This window comes from Oncorhynchus nerka, linkage group LG27 (assembly GCF_034236695.1).
Source record: "Oncorhynchus nerka isolate Pitt River linkage group LG27, Oner_Uvic_2.0, whole genome shotgun sequence".
Taxonomy (NCBI): Eukaryota; Metazoa; Chordata; class Actinopteri; order Salmoniformes; family Salmonidae; genus Oncorhynchus; species Oncorhynchus nerka.
In genome coordinates, this window is record NC_088422.1 from 86,555,377 (window position 1) to 86,582,816 (window position 27,440).

Below are 27,440 nucleotides of genomic sequence, written 5' to 3' on the forward strand. Positions count from 1 at the left end.
TTGGATCAATAAGGTCATTCTGAGAGAGATAGCGGGAGAGCTGGCCAAGGACGGCACGTTCAAGAGTTTTGGAGAGAAAAGAAAGAAGGGATACTGGTCTGTAGTTGTTGACATCGGAGGGATCGAGTGTAGGTTTTTTCAGAAGGGGTGCAACTCTCGCTCTCTTGAAGACGGAAGGGACGTAGCCAGCGGTCAGGGATGAGTTGATGAGCGAGGTGAGGTAAGGGAGAAGGTCTCCGGAAATGGTCTGGAGAAGAGAGGAGGGGATAGGGTCAAGCGGGCAGGTTGTTGGGCGGCCGGCCATCACAAGACGCAAGATTTCATCTGGAGAGAGAGAGGGAGAAAGAGGTCAGAGCACAGGGTAGGGCAGTGTGAGCAGAACCAGCGGTGTCGTTTGACTTAGCAAACGAGGATCGGATGTCGTCGACCTTCTTTTCAAAATGGTTGACGAAGTCATCTGCAGAGAGGGAGGAGGGGGAGGGGGAGGAGGATTCAGGAGGGAGGAGAAGGTGGCAAAGAGCTTCCTAGGGTTAGAGGCAGATGCTTGGAATTTAGAGTGGTAGAAAGTGGCTTTAGCAGCAGAGAGAGAAGAGGAAAATGTAGAGAGGAGGGAGTGAAAGGATGCCAGGTCCGCAGGGAGGCGAGTTTTCCTGCATTTCCGCTCGGCTGCCCGGAGCCCTGTTCTGTGAGCTCGCAATGAGTCGTCGAGCCACGGAGCGGGAGGGGAGGACCGAGCCGGCCTGGAGGATAGGGGACATAGAGAGTCAAAGGATGCAGAGAGGGAGGAGAGGAGGGTTGAGGAGGCAGAATCAGGAGATAGGTTGGAGAAGGTTTGAGCAGAGGGAAGAGATGATAGGATGGAAGAGGAGAGAGTAGCGGGGAGAGAGAGCGAAGGTTGGGACGGCGCGATACCATCCGAGTAGGGGCAGTGTGGGAAGTGTTGGATGAGAGCGAGAGGGAAAAGGATACAAGGCAGTGGTCGGAGACTTGGGGGAGTTGCAATGAGGTTAGTGGAAGAACAGCATCTAGTAAAGATGAGGTCGAGCGTATTTCCTGCCTTGTGAGTAGGGGGAAGGTGAGAGGGTGAGGTCAAAAGAGGAGAGGAGTGGAAAGAAGGAGGCAGAGAGGAATGAGTCAAAGGTAGACGTGGGGAGGTTAAAGTCGCCCAGAACTGTGAGAGGTGAGCCGTCCTCAGGAAAGGAGCTTATCAAGGCATCAAGCTCATTGATGAACTCTCCGAGGGAACCTGGAGGGCGATAAATGATAAGGATGTTAAGCTTGAAAGGGCTGGTAACTGTGACAGCATGGAATTCAAAGGAGGCGATAGACAGATGGGTAAGGGGAGAAAGAGAGAATGACCACTTGGGAGAGATGAGGATCCCGGTGCCACCACCCCGCTGACCAGAAGCTCTCGGGGTGTGCGAGAACACGTGGGCAGACGAAGAGAGAGCAGTAGGAGTAGCAGTGTTGTCTGTGGTGATCCATGTTTCCGTCAGTGCCAAGAAGTCGAGGGACTGGAGGGAGGCATAGGCTGAGATGAACTCTGCCTTGTTGGCCGCAGATCGGCAGTTCCAGAGGCTACCGGAGACCTGGAACTCCACGTGGGTCGTGCGCGCTGGGACCACCAGATTAGGTGGCCGCGGCCACGCGGTGTGGAGCGTTTGTATGGTCTGTGCAGAGAGGAGAGAACAGGGATAGACAGACACATAGTTGACAGGCTACACAAGAGGCTACGCTAACGCAAAGGAGATTGGAATGACAAGTGGACTACACGTCTCGAGTGTTCAGAAAGTTAAGCTTACGTAGCAAGAATCTTATTGACTAAAATGATTAAAATGATACAGTACTGCTGAAGTAGGCTAGCTGGCAGTGGCTGCGTTGTTGACTATGTAGGCTAGCTGGCAGTGGCTGCGTTGTTGACACTACACTAATCAAGTCGTTCCGTTGAGTGTAATAGTTTCTACTGTGCTGCTATTCGGGGCTAGCTGGCTAGCTAGCAGTGTTGATTACGTTACGTTGCGTTAAAAGAACGACAATAGCTGGCTAGCTAACCTAGGAAATCGCTCTAGACTACACAATTATCTTTGATACAAAGACGGCTATGTAGCTAGCTACGATCAAACAAATCAAGCCGTTGTACTGTAATGAAATGAAATGAAAATGTGATACTACCTGTGGAGCGAAGCGAAATGCGACCGGGTTGTTGAGTGCGGAAGTTCTGTTCGGTAGACGTTGGCTAGCTGTTGGCTAGCTAGCAGTGTCTCCTACGTTAAGGACGACAAATAGCTGGCTCGCCAACCTCGGTAAATTAAGATAATCACTCTAAAACTACACACTCTAAACTACACAATTATCTTGGATACGAAGACAGCAAAGACAACTATGTAGCTAGCTAACACTACACTAATCAAGTCGTTCAGTTGAGTGTAATAGTTGTGCTGCTAATCGGTAGACGGTGGACGTTAGCTAGCTGGCTAGCTGCTGGGCAGATAGCAGTGTAGACTGCGTTAGGACGACGAAATACGATAATTACGCAATTATCTATGATACAAAGACGGCTATGTAGCTAGCTAAGAAGAAATTGCTAAGATTAGACAAATCAAACCGTTGTACTATAATGAAATGTAATGAAATGTAATACTACCTGCGGACCGAGTGCGGATGCGACCGCTCGCTCCAACCCGGAAGTAATCCAACTAATCTAATAACAACATGTTAGGTATCAACTCTTACATTAGTATGGATGTAGACTTAGTACTAGATGCCCTACTGTATCTAACTAATCCAATAACAACATGTTAGGTATCAACTCTTACATTAGTATGGATGTAGACTTAGTACTAGATGCCCTACTGTATCTAACTAATCCAATAACAACATGTTAGGTATCAACTCTTACATTAGTATGGATGTAGACTTAGTACTAGATGCCCTACTGTATCTAACTAATCCAATAACAAATAACAACATTGTTGGATGGTATCAATCTAACTAATCCAATAACAACATTAGTATGGATGTAGACTTAGTACTAGATGCCCTACTGTATCTAACTAATCCAATAACAACATGTTAGGTATCAACTCTTACATTAGTATGGATGTAGACTTAGTACTAGATGCCCTACTGTATCTAACTAATCCTATAACAACATGTTAACAAACATTAGTATGGATGTAGACTTAGTTAGGTATCAACTAATCCAATAACAACATTAGTACATTGGATGTAGACTTAGTACTAGATGCCCTACTGTATCTAACTAATCCAATAACAACATGTTAGGTATCAACTCTTACATTAGTATGGATGTAGACTTAGTACTAGATGCCCTACTGTATCTAACTAATCCAATAACAACATGTTAAATATCTCTCTTTAGTTTCTCAACTGTTGTTGTGATAGCAGGGAGCAGTTTCAGTATGGTTTCCTGCCCACTTGTTTAACTGTTGTCATGATAGCAGGGAGCAGTTTCAGTATGGTTTCCTGCCCACTTGTTTAACTGTTGTCGTGATAGCAGGGAGCAGTTTCAGTATGGTTTCCTGCCCACTTGTTTAACTGTTGTCATGATAGCAGGGAGTAGTTTCAGTATGGTTTCCTGCCCACTTGTTTAACTGTTGTCGTGATAGCAGGAGTAGTTTCAGTATGGTTTCCTGCCCACTTGTTTAACTGTTGTCGTGATAGCAGGGAGTAGTTTCAGTATGGTTTCCTGCCCACTTGTTTAACTGTTGTCGTGATAGCAGGGAGCAGTTTCAGTATGGTTTCCTGCCCACTTGTTTAACTGTTGTCATGATAGCAGGGAGCAGTTTCAGTATGGTTTCCTGCCCACTTGTTTAACTGTTGTCGTGATAGCAGGGAGCAGTTTCAGTATGGTTTCCTGCCCACTTGTTTAACTGTTGTCATGATAGCAGGGAGTAGTTTCAGTATGGTTTCCTGCCCACTTGTTTAACTGTTGTCGTGATAGCAGGAGTAGTTTCAGTATGGTTTCCTGCCCACTTGTTTAACTGTTGTCGTGATAGCAGGGAGTAGTTTCAGTATGGTTTCCTGCCCACTTGTTTAACTGTTGTCGTGATAGCAGGGAGCAGTTTCAGTATGGTTTCCTGCCCACTTGTTTAACTGTGATAGCAGGGAGCAGTTTCAGTATGGTTTCCTGCCCACTTGTTTAATGAGCAGGGAGCAGTTTCAGTATGGTTTCCTGCCCACTTGTTTAACTGTTGTCGTGATAGCAGGGAGCAGTTTAGCCCACTTGTTTAACTGTTGGTGATAGCAGGAGCAGTTTCAGTATGGTTTCCTGCCCACTTGTTTAACTGTTGTCGTGATAGCAGGGAGCAGTTTCAGTATGGTTTCCTGCCCACTTGTTTAACTGTTGTCGTGATAGCAGGGAGCAGTTTCAGTATGGTTTCCTGCCCACTTGTTTAACTGTTGTCGTGATAGCAGGGAGCAGTTTCAGTATGGTTTCCTGCCCACTTGTTTAACTGTTGTTGTGCCCAGTTTCTTGTTTTAACTGTTGTCGTGATAGCAGGGAGCAGTTTCAGTATGGTTTCCTGCCCACTTGTTTAACTGTTGTCGTGATAGCAGGGAGCAGTTTCAGTATGGTTTCCTGCCCACTTGTTTAACTGTTGTTGGTGATAGCAGCAGGGGAGTTTCAGTTTCACTTGTTTAAGTTTCCTGCCCACTTGTTTAACTGTTGTTGTGATAGCAGGGAGCAGTTTCAGTAGTTTTGCCCACTTGTTTAAGTGATAGCAGGGAGCAGTTTCCTGCCCCCTTGTTTAACTTGTTTAACTGTTGTTTCTGTTGATAGCAGGGAGCAGTTTCAGTATGGTTTCCTGCCCACTTGTTTAACTGTTGTTGTGATAGCAGGGAGTAGTTTCAGTATGGTTTCCTGCCCACTTGTTTAACTGTTGTCATGATAGCAGGGAGCAGTTTCAGTATGGTTTCCTGCCCACTTGTTTAACTGTTGTCATGATAGCAGGGAGTAGTTTCAGTATGGTTTCCTGCCCACTTGTTTAACTGTTGTTGTGATAGCAGGGAGTAGTTTCAGTATGGTTTCCTGCCCACTTGTTTAACTGTTGTTGTGATAGCAGGGAGCAGTTTCAGTATGGTTTCCTGCCCACTTGTTTAACTGTTGTCGTGATAGCAGGGAGCAGTTTCAGTATGGTTTCCTGCCCACTTGTTTAACTGTTGTTGTGATAGCAGGGAGCAGTTTCAGTATGGTTTCCTGCCCACTTGTTTAACTGTTGTTGATTCATTGTCGGTTAGTTGTTTGTTTACACAAATCAATGTAAAGGTGTGTTGGCTGTGTGTTATCACAGCCCAGGGAATCATTGTCCTGTTATTGTCCTGTTATATCCCTGTTATATCCCTGTTATATCCCTGTTATTGTCCTGTTATATCCCTGTTATATCCCTGTTATTGTCCTGTTATATCCCTGTTATATCCATGTTATTGTCCTGTTATATCCCTGTTATATCCCTGTTATTGTCCTGTTATATCCCTGTTATATCCCTGTTATATCCCTGTTATATACCTGTTATATCCCTGTTATTGTCCTGTTATATCCCTGTTATATCCCTGTTATATCCCTGTTATTGTCCTGTTATATCCCTGTTTTATCCCTGTTATTGTCCTGTTATATCCCTGTTATATCCCTGTTATTGTCCTGTTATATCCCTGTTATTGTCCTGTTATATTCCTGTTATTGTCCTGTTATTGTCCTGTTATATCCCTGTTATATCCCTGTTATATCCCTGTTATATCCCTGTGGAAGGAAAGAGTCCATGTGAAAACTCCCCTCTGGACATTCTGAATCCTCTTTATATTGTTGCCACAGCATTCTTTTCAACGAACAGGAAACTGCAGGCTAACACTCGCAGAGTAACACTCGGTCTCCCATTGTCACTCGGTCTCCCATTGTCAAGATATTAAAGAAAAGCACAATAGGAAAAAAGACGTTATTGGCCGTACCTTCTAAAACATTTGACAAACGTTTCTCCTCAGTTTCCCTTCACGAGCAATATTGGGTCCATATTCATGATTCTTCTCAGAGTAAGAGTGCTGATCTAGGATCAGGTCCCCCCTGTCCATATAAATCTTATTAATTATGATTTAAAAGGCACATCAGTTCCTAGACCAGCACTCTTTCTTGAGACGCTGCATTAATACGTGCCCAGAACTTTCCCAAATACTCAAAGAAGAGCCAACTGTGTCTAACTGAATTCACATTTGAGTAGAATGGAATAGAAAAAAAAGAGAAGTGGTTGCACCGTCCAAAACCTTTTAAGAACTTTGTCATCAGTTTCACTTCACGCAGTTCAGAATGTTCCCAAATGTTCAATGTAGAGCCCAACAGCATCTAACTAACTTCACTCCCGAAGTCTCCGAAGTCACTCTTCCTTGATTAGATTTGGAAGTCCAAGGCTCTTGCCCCCAGTGGTAATTTTAGTTAATTGCTGGGGGATAATTACACCTCCAATGTACATCAGGTTACGTCAATCTGGATTAAGAGCTGCAATGGTTTTGACCTGTAATCTGGTGCGGTGACTCAATGGTGAATTAGGAGCAGCTGTAGCCAGCTGGAGACAATCATTGTCACCCCACAGCTGCTCTCTTTATCTCAACATTCTCTCTCTCTCTCTCTCTCTCTCTCTTCTCAGCATTTTTTTCTCTCTATTTCTCTCATATAGCAGCAGGCCAATGGCCCCCAACACTGCACATTGGCTATGCTAAGATATCTTAATTTAGTTTGATTCTATGTTGTTTCAAAAGGTCCATCAAATTGGGAATGGACATCAATTCAAGATCTATTCCATGTTGGTTTAACGTAATTTTGTTGAAATGACGTGGGAACAATGTTGAATCAACCAGTGTGTACCCAGTGGGATGTCAATATTCATGCAGGTAGAAACTCTAGTCATTGAAGTGGTTGCAATTCCATATTTGACACATTGCTCTGTGGCCTAGCTGTGGTACATTTCTCCACAGTACATTTCATTCACTCTCTCTGCGATTCACCCCCTCCGTTGTCCTAGAAATGTTTGGCATAATATTGGGCTAATATCCTCCTCAGAGATGGCTAATTTTACCCGATGGCCTAGATGGTGTGTTGAGCGTTCAGTGACAGACTGGCTAATGGGGGAAAGCCATGTGGGCTCTCCCCTGGAGTGATATGACTGGCTGGTATTAGGTAAGTAGGTGGGTAGGTGGTGTGTTGAGCATTCAGTGACAGACTGGTTGTAGTAGAGGCACAGTGTTGAAGGGAAAGAAAAGGGACAGATTTGAGGCAGCCAGCCCAGGGGACAGACCAGCTAATGGGGGAAAGCCATGTGGGCTCTCCCCTGGAGTGATATGACTGGCTGGTATTAGGTAGGTAGGTGGGTAGGTGGTGTGCTGGTATAATGGAAATGGTTTGGAACCATGCTTGCATGATATGTATCCTTGTCTGAGACCTGTAGATTTGCGTTGGACCGAATGTCCAATTTTGTGGAGTGTTTCATTCCTCTGCACCTGTGATGCTTTGTCAGCTGTGTCGATGGCTGTCCTACTCTGATTTGACTATCACTATTTATTTATTTGTATTTCTTTTTTATTTAACCTTTATTTAACTAAGCAAGTCAGTTAAGAACAAATTATTATTTACAATGACGGCCTACCAAAAGGCAAAAGTGCTCCTGCGGGGACAGGGGCTGGGAATAAAAATAGAATTATAGGACAAAACACACATCACGACAAGAGAGACACCACAACACTCATAAAGAGACCTAAGACAACAACATAGCATGGCAGCAACACCTGACAACACAGCATGGCAGCAACATCACATGACAGCAACATAGTAGCAGCACAACAGGCAGCAGCACAGCATGGTAGCAGCACAAAACATGGTACAAACATTGGGCACAGACAACAGCACAAAGGTAAGAACATAGAGACAACAATACATCATGCGAAGCAGCCACAACAGAGTGTCCATGATGGAGTCTTTGAATGAAGGGATGGAGATAAAACTGTCCAGTTTGAGTGTTTTTTGCAGCTCGTTCCAGTCGCTAGCTGCAGTGAACTGAAAAGAGGAGTGACCCAGTGATGTGTGTGCTTTGAGGACGTTTAACAGAATGTGACTGACAAAACAGGTGTTGTATGTGGAGGATGAGGCCTGCAGTAGTTATCTCAGATAAGGGGAAATGAGGCCTAAGAGTTTACAGAGATGACCAGTTTACAGAGGAGTATAGAGTGCAGTGATGTGTCCTATAAGGAGCATTGATGTCAAATCTGATTGCCGAATGGTAAAGAACATCTAGCCGCTCGAGAGCACCCTTACCTGCCGATCTCCGTAGTCTAGCATGGGTAGGATGGTCATCTGAATCAGGGTTAGTTTGGCATCTGGGGAGAAAGAGGAGTGATTACGATAGAGGAAACCAAGTCTAGATTTAACTTTAGCCTGCAGCTTTGAAATGTGCTGACAGAAAGACAATGTGCCGTCTAGCCATACTCCCAAGTACTTGTATGAGGTGACTAGCTCAAGCTCTAAACCATCAGAGGTAGTAATCACACCTGTGGGGAGAGGGGCTTCTTACCAAACCACATGACCTTTGTTTTGGAAGTGTTCAGAACCAGGTTAAGGGCAGAGAAAGCTTGTTGGATACTAAGAAAGCTTTGTTGTAGAATGTTTAACACAAAATCCAGGGAGGGGCCAGCTGAGTAAAAGACTATAATCTACATATAAATGGATGAGAAAGCTTCCTACTGCCTGAGCTATGTTGTTGATGTAAATTGAGAAGACTGTGGGACCTAGGATCGAGCCTTGGTGTACTCCCTTGGTGACAGGCAGTGGCTGAGACAGCAGATGTTCTGACTTTATACACTGCACTCTTTGAGAGAGGTAGTTAGTAAACCAGGCCAAAGACCCCCCAGAGACACCAATACCCCTTAGCTGGTCCACAAGAATGGAATGATCTACCGTATCAAAGCTTTGGTCAAGTCAATAAAAATAGCAGCACAACATTACTTAGTGTCACGATCGTTGTATGGAGTAGACCAAAGCGCAGCGTGGTTAGAATACATTCTTCTTTATTGCAGGAAGAACACTTAAACAAACCGATAAGACGACCGTGACTGCTAACGTGCAACATAACATAGACAATAACCCACGAAATACCCAAAGAAGATGGCTGCCTAAATATGGTTCCCAATCAGAGACAACGATAAACACCTGCCTCTAATTGAGAACCAATCTAGGCAACCATAGACCTACATAAACACCTAGAGGGTAAACAACCCCATAAATCTACAAAACCCCTAAACAGTACAAAAAACCCTAGATGAGACAAAAACACACATACCACCCTCGTCACACCCTGACCTAACCAAAATATATAAAGAAAACAAAGAATACAGGGCGTGACACTTAGAATCATTTAACACCTTTAAGGTTGCAGTGACACATTCATAATCTGAGCAGAAACCAGATTGCATACCAGAGAGAATACTATAGACATCAAGAAAGCCAGTCAGTTGATTATTGACACGTTTTTCCAACACTTTTTATAAACAGGTTAAAATAGAAATTGGCCTATAACAGTTAGGATCAGCTTGATCTCCCCTTTAAATAAAGGACGCACCGTGGCTGCCCTCCAAGCAATGGGAACCTCCCCCGAGAAGAGAGACAGGTTAAAAGGTCAGAGATAGGCTTGGCGAAGATAGGGGCTGCAACCTTAAAGAAGAAAGGATCTAAACCATCTGACCCAGATGTGTTTTTGGGGTCAAGGAGCTCCTTTAGCACCTCAGACTCAGTGACCGACTGCAGGGAGAAACTTTGTAGTGCGGGAACGAGCTTCTAAACTAATAATGGATCACAGTTATAGAGCTTTTATTTACACATTGTACTATATGTCAAAGGATGTGAGATACTCTATGGCAAGGTAACATTCTGTACCCTGTCCACCACCAATACTGTAGAGGGCCTAACTGAAAGCATGTTTGAAAAGTAGGCTAGCTAACCCTACGGACACAGACACAGGCAGTGCCATGCAGCAAAGTCTGCACTAGAAAACTCAATGGGCAGAACTTCCTTTGAGAAAGTGGGTCTGTGGTAGCTTATTGGTTCCTAGCAGTCCCTTAGATTTCACTCCTACTGCAGCAGTGATACACGCCGTGTCTTCAACAGCACTGTTGATCTAGCAGTTTTGCTGACTGCAGCGCTGTGTGTTTTGTGTCCCAAACATCTACACAGTGCACTATATAGGGAATAGGGTGCCATTTGGTTCGAACTATGGTGTCTCCACTAAGCACACAGAGTCACTTCTGTTTCCTGTCTACCCCCCCCTACCACTGTACATTGTTGTGTTGATTTGCTGGCCCATTGGTTTCATAAGGTTAGTGGGTGGTACTGCGTGAATACTGGCCCATTGGTTGCATAAGGTTAGTGGGTGGTACTGTGTGAATACAGACTACGGTACTGTCATTGACGGTGTTGTCATAATGGTTAGTGATGACAAATACACACTGCCAGTGTATTGTGACTAATATGTGTGGAAATTGGAACAGCATTCAAAATGTCAGGGTTGATGTGAAGTCCATTCGTTTGATGACGGGAATCTTCCTCCTCAAATTGAATCATCGGTAGAGAACTAACTTTAATAGCCAGTTAGTAAATGCGATTGTTCTGCACTACATCACTAGATGTGTACAGTGTGTAACCGAGAGATTTAAGAGGAATGATATCAGTGATGATTGACCTCTGTATGACCTGCTTCCACAGAGACCTGATCCAGGATGACTGGAACTAACAAACCAACAAAGGCACACACAACTTGGGTCAGCATGATAACCTAACATGGTGGTGATATAATGAAAGGTTCTTGGTCTTACAGATTCATTGTGGAGGGATTATCTGTCTGAAAGGAGTCTAGAACTGAATCTCCAGATTCCTAAAGAAGAAGCCTATCTATCTCAGATTTCTAACATTGTATAGGTGAGGAGGGAGTCCCCGCCTAACTCTGTTGACCGATGCCTAAAAGAGTTTGGCTTCTATCAGTTTCAGTGGATCGTTTTTGTGCCAAAGGGCTTGGATGTTGCTTTGTGGGCCTATTCACCCTGTTCTATGCTGCTGCTGTGGTTGGCCCTACTGTACAGTAGCTTCTGCTATTCTGGGAGCTTAGCAGCAGCTGGTGTGTCTATGGCCATGCTTCCTCTGTCTCCGTCTTCGCTGATGTTACGCTGTCATCAACCCCCAGTGCTCGAGGGTGAAGTTTCCCCTAGCTACTGATCTAGGATCAGCTTCCCCTCCCCCAATCCTCACATTAACCATTAGGGGGGAAAATGCAAAACTGACCCAAGCTCAGCGTCTAGGGGTAACTTCTCCCTACACCCATCGACCCCCAGCTGACACAGCTATGACACAGTATTCATTTTGCCTAGGGGATAACACACTACCCAAGCCTGAGCGTGAACTGTGAGACAAATAGATTTTTTGCAGTTGATTGCTGAGTGGGCTGATTGCACAATGTTTCGGTTGGTTTCACTTAACAAGGAAACTGTGACTAAGTTTGCACTACAGCCGTGATAGGCCTACGGTGTTTCATCATCAACCAATCTGGGTGAGTTTCCTGAAAACCTTGTTTGGTGGGCAATGTATATGTGTGAACGAACAAAATGTGTGAAATGAAGCACTTTGTTGTTCTACAGGAGGGTAGTCTGGGTCATCAAAATAAATTGAGAACCATATTAGCTACAAGGCTTTCAGGAAACTGGCAACTGAATGATAAACACACAGCTGTCTGTTGACCTTTAGGCCAAGACTCCACTTTGACAACTTTGACTTAGCTTTTGAGCTGTTCTTGAAAGAAAAGCCTCTCCCACAGATTTCTTCTGCAGTGTGGTAGATAAACTCATTCAGATGACTCGGTCAAGGCTTGCATGCACACAAACACATGCACACACACACACACATGTACACACACAAACACATGTACACACACAAACACATGTACACACACAAACACATGTACACACACAAACACATGTACACACACAAACACATGTTCACACGCAAACACATGTACACACACAAACACATGTTCACACGCAAACACATGTACACACACAAACACATGTACACACACAAACACATGTTCACACGCAAACACATGTACACACACAAACACACACGAACACTTGTACACATGTACACACACAAACACATGTACACACACAAACACATGTTCACACACAAACACTTGTACACACACAAACACTTGTACACACACAAACACTTGTACACACACAAACACATGTACACACACAAACACATGTACACACACAAACACATGTTCACACGCAAACACATGTACACACACAAACACACACGAACACTTGTACACACACGAACACTTGTACACACACAAACACTTGTACACACACAAACACATGTACACACACAAACACATGTACACACACAAACACATGTTCACACGCAAACACATGTACACACACAAACACACACGAACACTTGTACACACACGAACACTTGTACACACACAAACACTTGTACACACACAAACACTTGTACACACACAAACACTTGTACACACGCAAACACATGTACACACACAAACACACACAAACACATGTACACACACAAACACACACAAACACATGTACACACACAAAAACACACAAACACATGTACACACACATTCGTTTCCAAGAACTGAACCAGTCAGTGGTTGTTATTGTTCCTGTAATGAATGACTGTAGTCGTTTCAGCTGACAACCCCCAGGCTTGTGGAACACAGTGTTTCCTGAGCGGAAAACCTTGTATAATCACAGTTCAGCCCTGTACTGCATAAATACTACAGCCACAGTGTCACAGTTCAGCCCTGTACTGCATAAATACTACAGCCACAGTGTCACAGTTCAGCCCTGTACTGCATAAATACTACAGCCACAGTGTCACAGTTCAGCCCTGTACTGCATAAATACTACAGCCACAGTGTCACAGTTCAGCCCTGTACTGCATAAATACTACAGCCACAGTGTCACAGTTCAGCCCTGTACTGCATAAATACTACGGCCACAGTGTCACAGTTCAGCCCTGTACTGCATAAATACTACAGCCACAGTGTCACAGTTCAGCCCTGAATACTGACTCACAGCCACCAACTTCTGCACCCAAGAAAAGGACACAAGCTGGTGTAAATCAGTGGTTGCCTTCCAAATGTCACCCTATTCCCTATTTAGTGCTCTACATTTGACCAGGGCCCAATAGGGTCTGGTTAAAAGCAGTGTGTCATATATAGGGAATAGGTTGCCACTCGGGATGCACACAGTCTCTGATGTCCAGAGCCTGACAAATTCAACTGGGATATTGTCAGGTGTTATCGATGGCATATAGTTTTGTGAACTCTGAGGATCGGTTCAGTAACTCTGGCCATGAAGAGCTACGGTTGTGCAGGCTTTTGTTCCAGACATGCATTAACACACCTAATTCAACAAATCAAGACATTGATTTGGAGGCCAGTTCTGCCATATGTCTCTGGTTAGTGTCAAATCACTGAATCAGGAGAAGCCTGTCTGTCTGTCTGTCCATCTGTCTTATCTGTTATTAGCCAGTGCTGTGGCGTCATGCCTGTGCCTTGTAGGACACATTCGCACCATTATATTTAGCCACCTGATGACAGAGTGGCATGCTGCTTTTTGTCCTCGCTAATTTGTGTGACATCACTCGTCATTCACAGTGTTAGTGTGAAACCAGTCTACTTTTAGGAAAAAGAAACACCAAGTTCAAGGTTTATTTCCCTGTATTTGTTTCAGATAATGTTAGTGCTCTGAAGTGAAACTCAAAAAATGGTATATGAGGAGAGTGCACTTCTCTGGTAAAAGAGCATTTCACTGCTGGTTGATGTTCACACTTTTAGCTACCGTACAGTCCTACACTGTTGCAGTTAGCTAGTGGAGGTTCTTCTGTAGCACTTGTTATAGTGAGACATGGGTTCAAATAATATTTGAAATCATTCCAAATACTTTAGCTGTTCTTTATTGAGCTTGCCTGGTGCGATGGAACCAATTGAAAAGTCCCAAAAGTGCAAACCTCTCCTCCTGGCTTTCACTAAAAGTATTACTATTTCAAATAGCATTTGAACCCAGGTCTGCAGTAGACTACTCCTTCCAGAAGTAGGATGTCTGAGAAGCAAGGCTACACGCCAGACAGTACCTCTTAGCACCTTTTTAAAAATCTAGAATCTTAAAGGGTTCTTCGGCTGTTCCATAGGAGAACCCATTGAAGAACCCTTTTTGTTCCAGGTAGAACCCTTTTGGGTTCCATGTAGAACCCATTCTACAGAGGGAACCAAAAAGGGAGAAAGACATAAAGAGAAGAGTAGGGGTTCTCCCATGGGGACAGCCGAAGAACCCTTTTTTCTAAGAGTGTGACGATGTAGTCATTTCCCTTCCCATTGTGTGGTAAGGAGTAAAGGCTATCACAGTTTCCTCAGTCATGTAGATGTACAGAGAAAGGCATCTTGTGGTCTGTGTCGTCCAGCAGCTAGAGCCTCTGATCCCGGTACACATACTGTATGTCAGAGTCGGCATGGGTTAGAATCTTAAGACAAAATACATTCTACACTTCTAGGATCCCCAGCATCACCCCACATGTTATGACATGCTGGTTTTGGAATTGAAACAGGGTCCCCCATCAGTGTGGCGTACATAGTATTTGTTTATATTTTACTGTGTAAGGTACAGAGCAGTGGAGGCTGCTGAGGGGAGGACTGCTCAAAATAATGTCTGGTATGGAGTGAATGGAATGGTATCCAAAAAGTGTGTTTGATACCATTCCATTAACTCAATTCCAACCATTATTTTGAGCAGTCCTCCCCTCAGCAGCCTCCACTGCCCTACCCTGTCCCATGGCTTAACTTACCCTGTCCCATGGCTTAACTTACCCTGTCCCATGGCTTAACTTACCCTGTCCCATGGCTTAACCTACCCTGTCCCATGGCTTAACCTACCCTGTCCCATGGCTTAACCTACCCTGTCCCATGGCTTAACCTACCCTGTCCCATGGCTTAACTTACCCTGTCCCATGGCTTAACTTACCCTGTCCCATGGCTTAACCTACCCTGTCCCATGGCTTAACTTACCCTGTCCCATGGCTGAACTTACCCTGTCCCATGGCTTAACTTACCCTGTCCCATGGCTGAACTTACCCTGTCCCATGGCTGAACTTACCCTGTCCCATGGCTTAATTTACCCTGTCCCATGGCTTAACTTACCCTGTCCCATGGCTGAACTTACACTGTCCCATGGCTTAACCTACACTGTCCCATGGCTTAATTTACCCTGTCCCATGGTTTAACTTACCCTGTCCCATGGCTTAATTTACCCTGTCCCATGGCTTAACTTACACTGTCCCATGGCTTAATTTACCCTGTCCCATGGCTTAACCTACCCTGTCCCATGGCTTAACTTACCCTGTCCCATGGCTTAACTTACACTGTCCCATGGCTTAACTTACACTGTCCCATGGCTTAACTTACCCTGTCCCATGGCTGAACTTACCCTGTCCCATGGCTTAACTTACCCTGTCCCATGGCTTAACTTACCCTGTCCCATGGCTTAACTTACCCTGTCCCATGGCTGAACTTACCCTGTCCCATGGCTTAACCTACACTGTCCCATGGCTTAACTTACCCTGTCCCATGGCTTAACCTACCCTGTCCCATGGCTTAACCTACACTGTCCCATGGCTTAATTTACCCTGTCCCATGGCTTAATCTACCCTGTCCCATGGCTTAATTTACCCTGTCCCATGGCTTAACTTACCCTGTCCCATGGCTTAACCTACCCTGTCCCATGGCTTAACCTACCCTGTCCCATGGCTTAACCTACACTGTCCCATGGCTTAATTTACCCTGTCCCATGGCTTAACTTACCCTGTCCCATGGCTTAACCTACACTGTCCCATGGCTTAACTTACCCTGTCCCATGGCTTAACCTACCCTGTCCCATGGCTTAACCTACACTGTCCCATGGCTTAATTTACCCTGTCCCATGGCTTAACCTACCCTGTCCCATGGCTTAATTTACCCTGTCCCATGGCTTAACTTACCCTGTCCCATGGCTTAACCTACCCTGTCCCATGGCTTAACCTACACTGTCCCATGGCTTAATTTACCCTGTCCCATGGCTTAACTTACCCTGTCCCATGGCTTAACCTACCCTGTCCCATAGCTTAACCTACACTGTCCCATGGCTTAATTTACCCTGTCCCATGGCTTAACTTACCCTGTCCCATGGTTTAACTTACCCTGTCCCATGGCTTAACTTACCCTGTCCCATGGCTTAACTTACCCTGTCCCATGGCTTAACTTACACTGTCCCATGGCTTAACTTACACTGTCCCATGGCTTAACTTACCCTGTCCCATGGCTTAACTTACCCTGTCCCATGGCTGAACCTACCCTGTCCCATGGCTTAACTTACCCTGTCCCATGGCTTAACCTACCCTGTCCCATGGCTTAACCTACCCTGTCCCATGGCTTAACTTACACTGTCCCATGGCTTAATTTACCCTGTCCCATGGCTTAACTTACCCTGTCCCATGTCTTAACTTACCCTGTCCCATGTCTTAACTTACCCTGTCCCATGGCTTAATTTACCCTGTCCCATGGCTTAATTTACCCTGTCCCATGGCTTAAGTTACCCTGTCCCATGGCTTAAGTTACCCTGTCCCATGGCTTAAGTTACCCTGTCCCATGGCTTAAGTTACCCTGTCCCATGGCTTAACTTACCCTGTCCCATGGCTTAACTTACCCTGTCCCATGGCTTAATTTACCCTGTCCCATGGCTTAATTTACCCTGTCCCATGGCTTAACTTACCCTGTCCCATGGCTTAACTTACACTGTCCCATGACTTAACTTACCCTGTCCCATGGCTTAACTTACCCTGTCCCATGGCTTAACTTACCCTGTCCCATGGCTTAACTTATTTGGCATGGTAGTACATTCACATGCTCCAACACATATCACCTCTATTGGATAGTGGCAAACGTAGAATTATTGGTTAGTGACAAACGTATAATTATTGGTTAGTGTCAAACGTAGAATTATTGGTTAATGGCAAACGTAGAATTATTGGTTAGTGGCAAACGTAGAATTATTGGTTAGTGACAAACGTAGAGTTATTGGTTAGTGGCAAACGTAGAATTATTGGTTAGTGACAAACTTATAATTACTGGTTAGTGGCAAACGTAGAATTATTGGTTAGTGGCAAAAGTAGAATTATTGGTTAATGATAAATGTAGAATTATTGGTTAATGATAAATGTAGAATTATTGGTTAGTGTCAAACGTAGAATTATTGGTTAGTGACAAACGTAGAATTATTGGTTAGTGACAAATGTAGAATTATTGTTTAGTGACAAACGTAGAATTATTGGTTAGTGACAAATGTAGAATTATTGGTTAGTGTCAAACGTAGAATTATTGTTTAGTGACAAACGTAGAATTATTGGTTAGTGGCAAACGTAGAATTATTGGTTAGTGACAAACGTAGAATTATTGGTTAGTGACAAACGTAGAATTATTGGTTAGTGACAAGCGTAGAATTACTGGTTAGTGTCAAACGTAGAATTATTGGTTAGTGACAAACGTAGACGGTGTCCTTTCCTCAGCCTACTAACCCCCCTCCCTGCATGGATAAGTTACAATTACACCTAAGTCTTAGGATTCACCCCTTAGTGTCTTAGCAGAACAGAGTCAGGGGGATATTTCTGCAGTGATGCATACTGGTGTGTCTTGTCCTTTAGCAGCGCCTGGGTTTTTAGCTCTCTGACTGGTCTTCAAGGAGCTCAATGTTCTGGACTTCTCTTTGACTGGTCTTCAGGGAGCTCAAAGTGCTGGACTTCTCTCTGACTGGTCTTCAGGGAGCTCAAAGTTCTGGACTTCTCTTTGACCGGTCTTCAGGGAGCTCAAAGTTCTGGACTTCTCTCTGACTGGCCTTCAAGGAGCTCAAAGTTCTGGACTTCTCTTTGACTGGTCTTCAGGGAGCTCAAAGTTGGGGCGGCAGGGTAGCCTAGTGGTTCGAGCGTTGGACTAGTAACCGGAAGGTTACAAGTTCAAATCCCCGAGCTGATAAGGTACAAATCTGTCGTTCTGCCCCTGAACAGGCAGTTAACCCACTGTTCCTAAGCCGTCATTGAAAATAAGAATTTGTTCTTAACTGACTTGCCTAGTTAAATAAAGGTAATAAAACATTTCTGGGTTTCTCTTTGACTGGTTTTCAGGGAGCTCAAAGTTCTGGACTTCTCTCTGACTGGCCTTCAAGGAGCTCAAAGTTCTGGACTTCTCTCTGACCTTCGTGGCTCAGCTGTTAGCCTACTTTTTAAGGAATTAGCCTACTGTACTGTACTACATTTTAATATTCTTATCACTGCCAAAGGAATGGTCTCTCTCTGCTTCAGAACTTAACTCCTTAGATTGACACCCAAGGTAACACATTTTGATTCCCACAACGTTACAGGGAAGTTGTTTTTCAAATAACCAAAGGAGAACCTTTAGGCAATGCTATGGTAACATTTAGTGTTAGCTGGGACAGTCTTTTAAAACAAATGAGCCTGCCTGGTAGTTTCCCTGTCTGTTTGTGCTTTATTCCTCTCAGTGTGTGGTCATTCCCTGATTGATGACGTTTAATATGGGACCTATTTAGTAGGTTGTCATGCCAAAGGTGTGCTGTATGACTGGACGATGATTAAAGAGTTGGCTAAATTATGTATAGTAGGAGACCACGCTAAAACCAAATGGTGAAACAGTTTCCTCTGGGGTTTGTAATCGGCTATCTTATTACAGTATTATTGTGTTGTTTGTGCTTCCATAGCATGTATCTGCTACCAACCAACACATCTTTCTTTATAGAGTCATGTAAATGGTTTCAGTAAAACACAGCCCATTAAGAATGACCATATCCCGATTCAATTTGTGAGCCATCAGACAAGGTACATGTAGATCACAGGAGGTTGGTGGCACCTTAATTTGGGAGGACGGACTTGTGGTAATGGCTGGAGCAGAATAAGTGGAATGGTATCAACTACTATGTGTTTGATGCCATTCCATTTGTTCAGTTCCAGACATTATTATGAGCCTCCTCCCCTCAGCAGCCTCTTGTGATGTAGATTCAGACTGATACACTCTTGACCTGCTGCAGGGGGAGAGTAAGAAAGAGAAGTTGTGATTGCCTCTGTAGATGTCATCTCTCTGAAGGGCCCACTATCACACTGTTGACATGAATGAGGGAGGTAATGAAGGGAGAGGAGGGAGGGAAAGATACAAGGTAAAAGAGAGAAAGAGGGAGTGAAGAGTAGAGGTAGTGGATACAATGAATGAAGAGGCAGAGAGATAGATATTGAAGAGGGCAAAGGAGAGAGAGGGAGAAAGACATAAAGAGGAGAGGTAGAGGATAAATGAAATGGAGAAAGAGCCAGAGAGGGAGATGAAACCTAATAGCCTGGTGATTATTACCTCTCTCTCTCCCAGACCTCTGAGCATCACCAGAGTGCCACTGTGCTGTGCAATTCCATGAGGAGTTTAGCAGTGTCATCACACACACACACACACTGCCATTACTCCCCCAGTATCCCTGAGTGTTACTGCATGATAAATGTGTCTGTCTGTGTCAGTGAGAGCACATCAACAACAAGAAAAGTGATGACACTAATACTATCTCCTTGTCGTTCCTCTCGCTTCCCCTCCCTACCCCTACCTCCATCCTCTCTCTCTCCCTCCATCCCCTCCCTCTCTCTCTCTCTCTCTCTCTGTCTTTCCCCACCACTCTCCCCCTCTCTCTCTCTGTCTTTCCCCACCACTCTCTCTCCCCCTCCCTCTCTCTCTCTCTGTCTTTCCCCACCACTCTCTCCCCCCTCTCTCTCTCTCTGTCTTTCCCCACCACTCTCCCCCTCTCTCTCTGTCTTCTCCCACCACTCTCTCTCCCCCCCCTCTCTCTCTCTCTGTCTTTCCCCACCACTCTCTCTCTCTCCCCCTCTCTCTCTCTCTGTCTTTCCCCACCACTCTCTCTCTCCCCCTCTCTCTCTCTGTCTTTCCCCACCACTCTCTCTCTCCCCCTCTCTCTCTGTCTTTCCCCACCACTCTCTCTCTCTCCCCCTCTCTCTCTCTGTCTTTCCCCACCACTCTCTCTCTCTCCCCCCTCTCTCTCTCTCTGTCTTTCCCCACCACTCTCTCTCTCTCTCCCCCTCTCTCCCCCCCTCTCTCTCTCTCCCCCTCTCTCTCTCTGTCTTTCCCCACCACTCTCTCTCTCTCTCTCTCTGTCTTTCCCCACCACTCTCTCTCTCTCTCCCCCTATCTCTCTCTCCCCCTCTCTCTCTGTCTTTCCCCACCACTCTCTCTCTCTCCCCCTCTCTCTCTCTCTCTCTCTCCCCCTCTCTCTCTCTCCCCTCTCTCTCTCTCTCCCCCTCTCTCTCTCTCTCTCTCTCTCTCTCTCTCTCTCTCTCTCCCTCTCTCTCTCTCCCCTCTCTCTCTCTCTCTCCCCTCTCTCTCTCTCTCCCCTCTCTCTCTCTCTCCCTCTCTCTCTCTGTCTTTCCCCACCACTCTCTCTCTCTCTCCCCCTCTCTCTCTGTCTTTCCCTACCACTCTCTCTCTCTGTCTTTCCCCACCACTCTCTCTCTCCCCCTCTCTCTCTCTGTCTTTCCCCACCACTCTCTCTCCCCCCCTCTCTCCCCCCTCTCTCTCTCTCTGTCTTTCCCCACCACTCTCTCTCTCTCCCCCCTCTCTCTCTGTCTTTCCCCACCACTCTCTCCCCCTCTCTCTCTCTCCCCTCTCTCTCTCTCTCTGTCTTTCCCCACCACTCTCTCTCTCCCCCCCTCTCCCCCCTCTCTCTCTCTGTCTTTCCCCACCACTCTCTCCCCCCTCTCCCCCCCCTCTCTCTCTGTCTTTCCCCACCACTCTCTCTCTCTCCCCCTCTCTCTCTGTCTTTCCCCACCACTCTCTCCCCCCCCTCTCTCTGTCTTTCCCCACCACTCTCTCTCTCTCTCTCTCTCTCTCCCCCCCTCTCTCTCTCTGTGTCTTTCCCCACCACTCTCTCTCCCTCCCCTCCATCTCTATAGTTGCTGAGTGAGAAGATAAGTGGTGCTGAAGGGACAAAGCTAGATGAAGACTTCATGGAGATGGAGAGGGTAAGGATGACAGAGACGGCGCTATTAGCAACGCAAAACATCCTTGTAGTATACACAATGGCTGGCTCTGGGTTGTAGTGTCCCCTAGGTATCTAGGATCAGATTCCCCTCCACCTATCCTGAACTTAACCATTAGTAGGGAAAATGCTAAACTGAACTAAGATCAGTGTCTAAGAGAAACTTCACTCTACTCCCAATGGTTGCGTCTCAAATAGCAACCTATTCCCTATGTAGTGCACTACTGTTGACCTGTGCCCTATGGGCCTTTTTTCAAAAGTAATGCACTTCATAGGAAATAGGGTGCCATTTATGACAGAGACAATAACTACCAGACCTCAGGATGGATGCACTACTGCTCTTTTACTGTCCACGATGGTGTTATTCTGTGGTCCCGGGTATTCACAGGGGTGCAGGCTTTTGTTCAAGCCCAGCACTGGGCACAGACTTCAGTTCAACGTCTAGTGTTGATTTACATTTGGTTGAGTTGTCAGCTGACGTGAAATCAACTTTAAAAAATGTATATATACAGTGGATGTCGGAAGTTTACATACACTTAGGTTGGAGTCATTAAAACTCGTTTTTCAACCACTCCATAAATGTCTTGTTAACACACTATAGTTTTGGCAAGTCAGTTAAGACATCTACTTTGTGCATGACAGAAGTCATTTTTCCAACAATTGTTTACAGACTGATTATTTCACTTATAATTCACTGTATCACAATTCCAGTGGGTCAGAAGTTTACATACACTAAGTTGCCTGTGCATTTAAACAGCTTTGAAAATTCCAGAAAATGATGTCATGGCTTTATAAGCTTCTGATGGGCTAATTGACATCATTTGAGTCAATTGGAGGTGTACCTGTGGATGTATTTCAAGGCCTACCTTCAAACTCAGTGCATCTTTTCTTGACATCATAGGAAAATCAAAAGAAATCAGCCAAGACCTCAGAAAAAACATTGTAGACCTTCACAAGTCTGGTTCATCCTTGGGAGAAATTTCCAAATGCCTGAAGGTACCACGTTCATCTGTACAAACAATAGCACGCAAGTATAAACACCATGGGACCAGGCAGCCGTCATACCGCTCAGGAAGGAGATGCGTTCTGTCTCCTAGAGATGAACGTACTTTGTTTGCGAAAAGTGCAAATCAATCCCAGAGCAACAGTAAAGGACCTTGTGAAGATGCTGGAGGAAACAGGTACAAAAGTATCTATATCCACAGTAAAACGAGTCCTATATCGACATAACCTGAAAGGCCGCTCAGCAAGGAAGAAGCCACTGCTCCAAAACTGCCATAAAAAGCCAGACTACGGTTTGCAACTGCACTTGAGGCCAAAGATCGTACTTTTTGGAAAAATGTCCTTTGGTCTGATAAAACAACAATAGAACTGTTTGACCAAAATGACCATCATTATGTTTGGAGGAAAAAGGGAGAGGCTTGTAAGCCGAAGAACACCATCCCAACCGTGAAGCATGGTGGTGGCAGCATTATGTTGTTGGGGTGCTTTGCTGCAGGAGGGACTGGTGCACTTCACAAACTAGATGGCATCACGAGAAAGGAATGTTATGTGGATATATTGAAGCAACATCTCAAGACATCAGTCAGTAAGTTAAAGTTTTCTCACAAATGGATCTTCCAAATGGACAATGACCCGAAGCATACTTCCAAAGTTGTGGCAAAATGGCTTAAGGACAACAAAGTCATGGTATTGGAGTGGCCATCACAAAGCTCTGAGCTTAATCCTATAGAAAATTTGTGGGCAGAACTGAAAAAGCGTGTGCGAGGAAGGAGGCATACAAACCTGACACAGTTACTAATTGAGTGTATGTAAACTTCGGACCCACTGGGAATGTGATGAAAGAAATAAAAGCTGAAATAAATCATTTCCTCTACTATTATTCTGACATTTCACATTCTTAAAATAAAGTGGTGATCCTAACTGACATAAAACAGGGAATTTCTCCTCGGATTAAATGTCAGGAATTGTGAAAAACTGAGTTTAAATGTACTTGGCTAAGGTGTATGTAAATTTCCGACTTCAACTGTACATTCACCATGTCATTGGATTTGGGATAAAAGTTGGGTGAAAAAAAGGCGAATTGCCCTTACGTTGATGATTTGGGGTAAAATGACGTGGAAACAACCTTGATTCAACCAGTAATTGTCCAGTGGAAACACACCTGAATCAACCTATCATTGAGTGTTTAAGTGGTTGAGTCAGGTTCCTGCAGGGGGTGCAGGCTTTTGTTCCAGCTCAATACAAAAAAACCTGATTCAACTTCTCAACTCACCATCAAGTGTTTGAATTGTTGGATCGGCTGTGTTGGTACTGGGCTGAAACACAGACCTACAATAGGCTGGAAGGGTCTCCAGTAGAGGTCGACCTCTAGTCTCCAGGACCAAGGTGGAAGAACAGTTGTCTTCTTGTAACCAATACGTGCTGAAATAAAGACCCTCTCTATTGAGCTAACATGATCGTCTTGTTTCTAGAAAATCGATGTCACCAACAAATCAGTGTTGGACCTCTTGACCAAAACAACAGAATACCTACAACCTAACCCAGGTGAGACAACACTTTACAGAATATTGACTAATGTTCAGAGTTGGTGAAGATGATATCTTTGAAGTTGGTGAAATAATGCAGAAGTTAAAGAACTTTACTATGTAGGTGAATGGTTAGGATGGATGGAAGGGGTAGATGGATGGATGGAAGTGATGAATGAATGGATGGATGGATGGAAGTGATGAATGAATGGATGGATGGATGAAAGGGATGAATGGATGGATGGATGGATGGATGAAGGAGTGGATGGATGGATCAGGTGGATGGATGGATGGAAGGGGTGGATGGATGGAAGGGATGGATGGATGGATGGAGGGATGGATGGAAGGAAGGAAGGAAGGGGTGGATGGATGGATGGATGGATGGAAGGGGTGGATGGATGGAGGGATGGATGGAAGGAAGGAAGGAAGGAAGGAAGGAAGGGGTGGATGGATGGATGGATGGATGGAAGGGTTGGATGGATGGAAGGGGTGGATGGATGGATGGATGGATGGATGGATGGAGGGAGGGAGGGAGGGGAGGGAGGGATGGATGGAAGGAAGGAAGGAAGGGGTGGATGGATGGATGGATGGAAGGGGTGGATGGATGGAGGGATGGATGGAAGGAAGGAAGGAAGGGGTGGATGGATGGATGGATGGAAGGGGTGGATGGATGGATGGATGGAAGGATGGATGGATGGAAGAGGTGAATAGATGGAAGGGTTGGATGGATGGATGGATGGAAGAGGTGGGTGGATGGATGAAGGGATGGATGGATGGATGGAAGAGGTGGATGGATGGATGGATGGAAGGGGTGGTTGGATGGATGGAATGGGTGGTTGGATGGATGGAAGGGGTGGATGGATGGATGGATGGATGGAATGGGTGGTTGGATGGATGGATGGATGGATGGGGTGTACGGATGGGTGGATGGATGAAGGGATGGATGGATGGAGGGGTGGATGGATGGAAGAGGTGGATGGATGGAAGGGGTGGATGGATGGATGGAATGGGTGGTTGGATGGATGGATGGATGGATGGATGGAAGGGGTGGATGAAGGGATGGATGGATGGAGGGGTGGATGGATGGATGGGTGGATGGGGTGTACGGATGGGTGGATGGATGAAGGGATGGATGGATGGAGGGGTGGATGGATGGATGGATGGATGGAAGAGGTGGATGGATGGAAGGAATGAAGGGGTGGATGGATGGTTGGATGGATGGAAGGGGTGGATGGATGGATGGATGGATGGAATGGGTGGTTGGATGGATGGAAGGGGTGGATGAAGGGATGATGGGTGGATGGATGGATGGATGGGGTGTACGGATGGGTGGATGGATGAAGGGATGGATGGATGGAGGGGTGGGGTGGATGGATGGATGGAAGAGGTGGATGGATGGAAGGAATGAAGGGGTGGATGGATGGATGGATGGATGGAAGGGTTGGATGGATGGAAGGTGGATGGATGGATGGATGGATGGATGGATGGATGGATGGAGGGAAGGGGTGGTTTGATGGATGGAAGGCGTGGTTGGATGGATGGAGGGGGTGGATGGATGGATGGATGGATGGAAGAGGTGAATAGATGGAAGGGTTGGATGGATGGATGGATGGAAGAGGTGGATGGATGGATGGAAGAGGTGGGTGGATGGATGAAGGGATGGATGGATGGATGGATGGAAGAGGTGGATGGATGGATGGATGGAAGGGGTGGTTGGATGGATGGAATGGGTGGTTGGATGGAGGGAAGGGGTGGATGAAGGGATGATTGGTGGATGGATGGATGGATGGGGTGTACGGATGGATGGATGGATGGATGGGGTGTACGGATGGGTGGATGGATGAAGGGATGGGGATGGATGGATGGATGGATGGATGGATGTATGGAAGAGGTGGATGGATGGATGGATGGAAGGGGTGGATGGATGGATGGAAGGAAGGAAGGGGTGGATGGATGGATGGATGGATGGATGGATGGATGGATGGAAGAGGTGGGTGGATGGATGAAGGGATGGATGGATGGAAGAGGTGGATGGATGGATGGATGGAAGGGGTGGTTGGATGGATGGAATGGGTGGTTGGATGGAGGGAAGGGGTGGATGAAGGGATGATTGGTGGATGGATGGATGGATGGGGTGTACGGATGGGTGGATGGATGGATGGATGGATGGATGGGGTGTACGGATGGGTGGATGGATGAAGGGATGGATGGATGGATGGAGGGGTGGATGGATGGATGGATGGAAGAGGTGGATGGATGGATGGATGGAAGGGGTGGATGGATGGATGGAAGGAAGGAAGGGGTGGATGGATGGATGGATGGAACGGTTGGATGGATGGATGGAAGGAAGGAAGGGGTGGATGGATGGATGGATGGATGGATGGATGGATGGAAGGAAGGAAGGATGGATGGATGGATGGATGGATGGATGGATGGATGGATGGATGGATGGAGGGAAGGGGTGGTTGGATGGATGGAGGGGTGGATGGAAGGATGGAAGGATGGATGGATGGAAGAGGTGAATAGATGGAAGGGTTGGATGGATGGATGGAAGAGGTGGGTGGATGGATGAAGGGATGGATGGATGGATGGATGGATGGAAGGGGTGGATGAAGGGATGATGGGTGGATGGATGGATGGATGGGGTGTACGGATGGGTGGATGGATGAAGGGATGGATGGATGGAGGGGGTGGATGGATGGATGGATGGATGGAAGGGGTGGATGGATGGATGGAATGGGTGGTTGGATGGATGGAAGGGGTGGATGAAGGGATGATGGGTGGATGGATGGATGGAAGGGGTGGATGGATGGATGGATGGAAGGAAGGAAGGAAGGGGTGGATGGATGGATGGATGGATGGAAGGGTTGGATGGATGGAAGGGATGGATGGATGGATGGATGGATGGAGGGAAGGGGTGGTTGGATGGATGGAAGGTGTGGTTGGATGGATGGAGGGGGTGGATGGATGGATGGATGGAAGGAAGAGGTGGATGGAAGAGGTGGATGGATGGATGGATGGAAGAGGTGGATGGATGGATGGAAGGGGTGGATGGATGGATGGAATGGGTGGTTGGATGGATGGAAGGGGTGGATGAAGGGACGATGGGTGGATGGATGGGGTGGACGGATGGATGGATGGATGGGGTGGATGGATGGATGGATGAAGGGATGGATGGATGGATGGAGGGGGTGGATGGATGGATGGAAGGATGGATGGATGGAAGAGGTGAATAGATGGAAGGGTTGGATGGATGGATGGATGGAAGAGGTGGGTGGATGGATGAAGGGATGGATGGATGGATGGATGGAAGAGGTGGATGGATGGATGGATGGATGGATGGATGGATGGATGGGGTGGATGGATGGATGGAATGGGTGGTTGGATGGATGGAAGGGGTGGATGAAGGGACGATGGGTGGATGGATGGGGTGGACGGATGGATGGATGGATGGGGTGGACGGATGGATGGATGAAGGGATGGATGGATGGATGGAGGGGGTGGATGGATGGATGGAAGGATGGATGGATGGAAGAGGTGAATAGATGGAAGGGTTGGATGGATGGATGGATGGAAGAGGTGGGTGGATGGATGAAGGGATGGATGGATGGATGGATGGAAGAGGTGGATGGATGGATGGATGGATGGAAGGGGTGGTTGGATGGATGGATGGATGGATGGATGGGGGTGTACGGATGGGTGGATGGATGAAGGGATGGA

At 46.1% G+C, this 27,440-nt stretch overlaps 1 protein-coding gene across 4 annotated transcripts in view; it reads left to right on the forward strand.

Annotated features, from left to right (window-relative positions):
• sh3gl3a (SH3-domain GRB2-like 3a) overlaps positions 1-27,440 on the forward strand; it is a 60,372-nt gene that overhangs the window by 14,485 nt on the left and 18,447 nt on the right. For all 4 annotated transcript variants that reach the window (XM_065012214.1, XM_065012213.1, XM_065012215.1 and 1 more), the window contains 2 exons: positions 21,107-21,175; positions 23,667-23,739. In XM_065012214.1, coding sequence (XP_064868286.1) covers positions 21,107-21,175; positions 23,667-23,739 — 142 coding nt within the window. The remainder of the gene's footprint in view (positions 1-21,106; positions 21,176-23,666; positions 23,740-27,440) is intronic.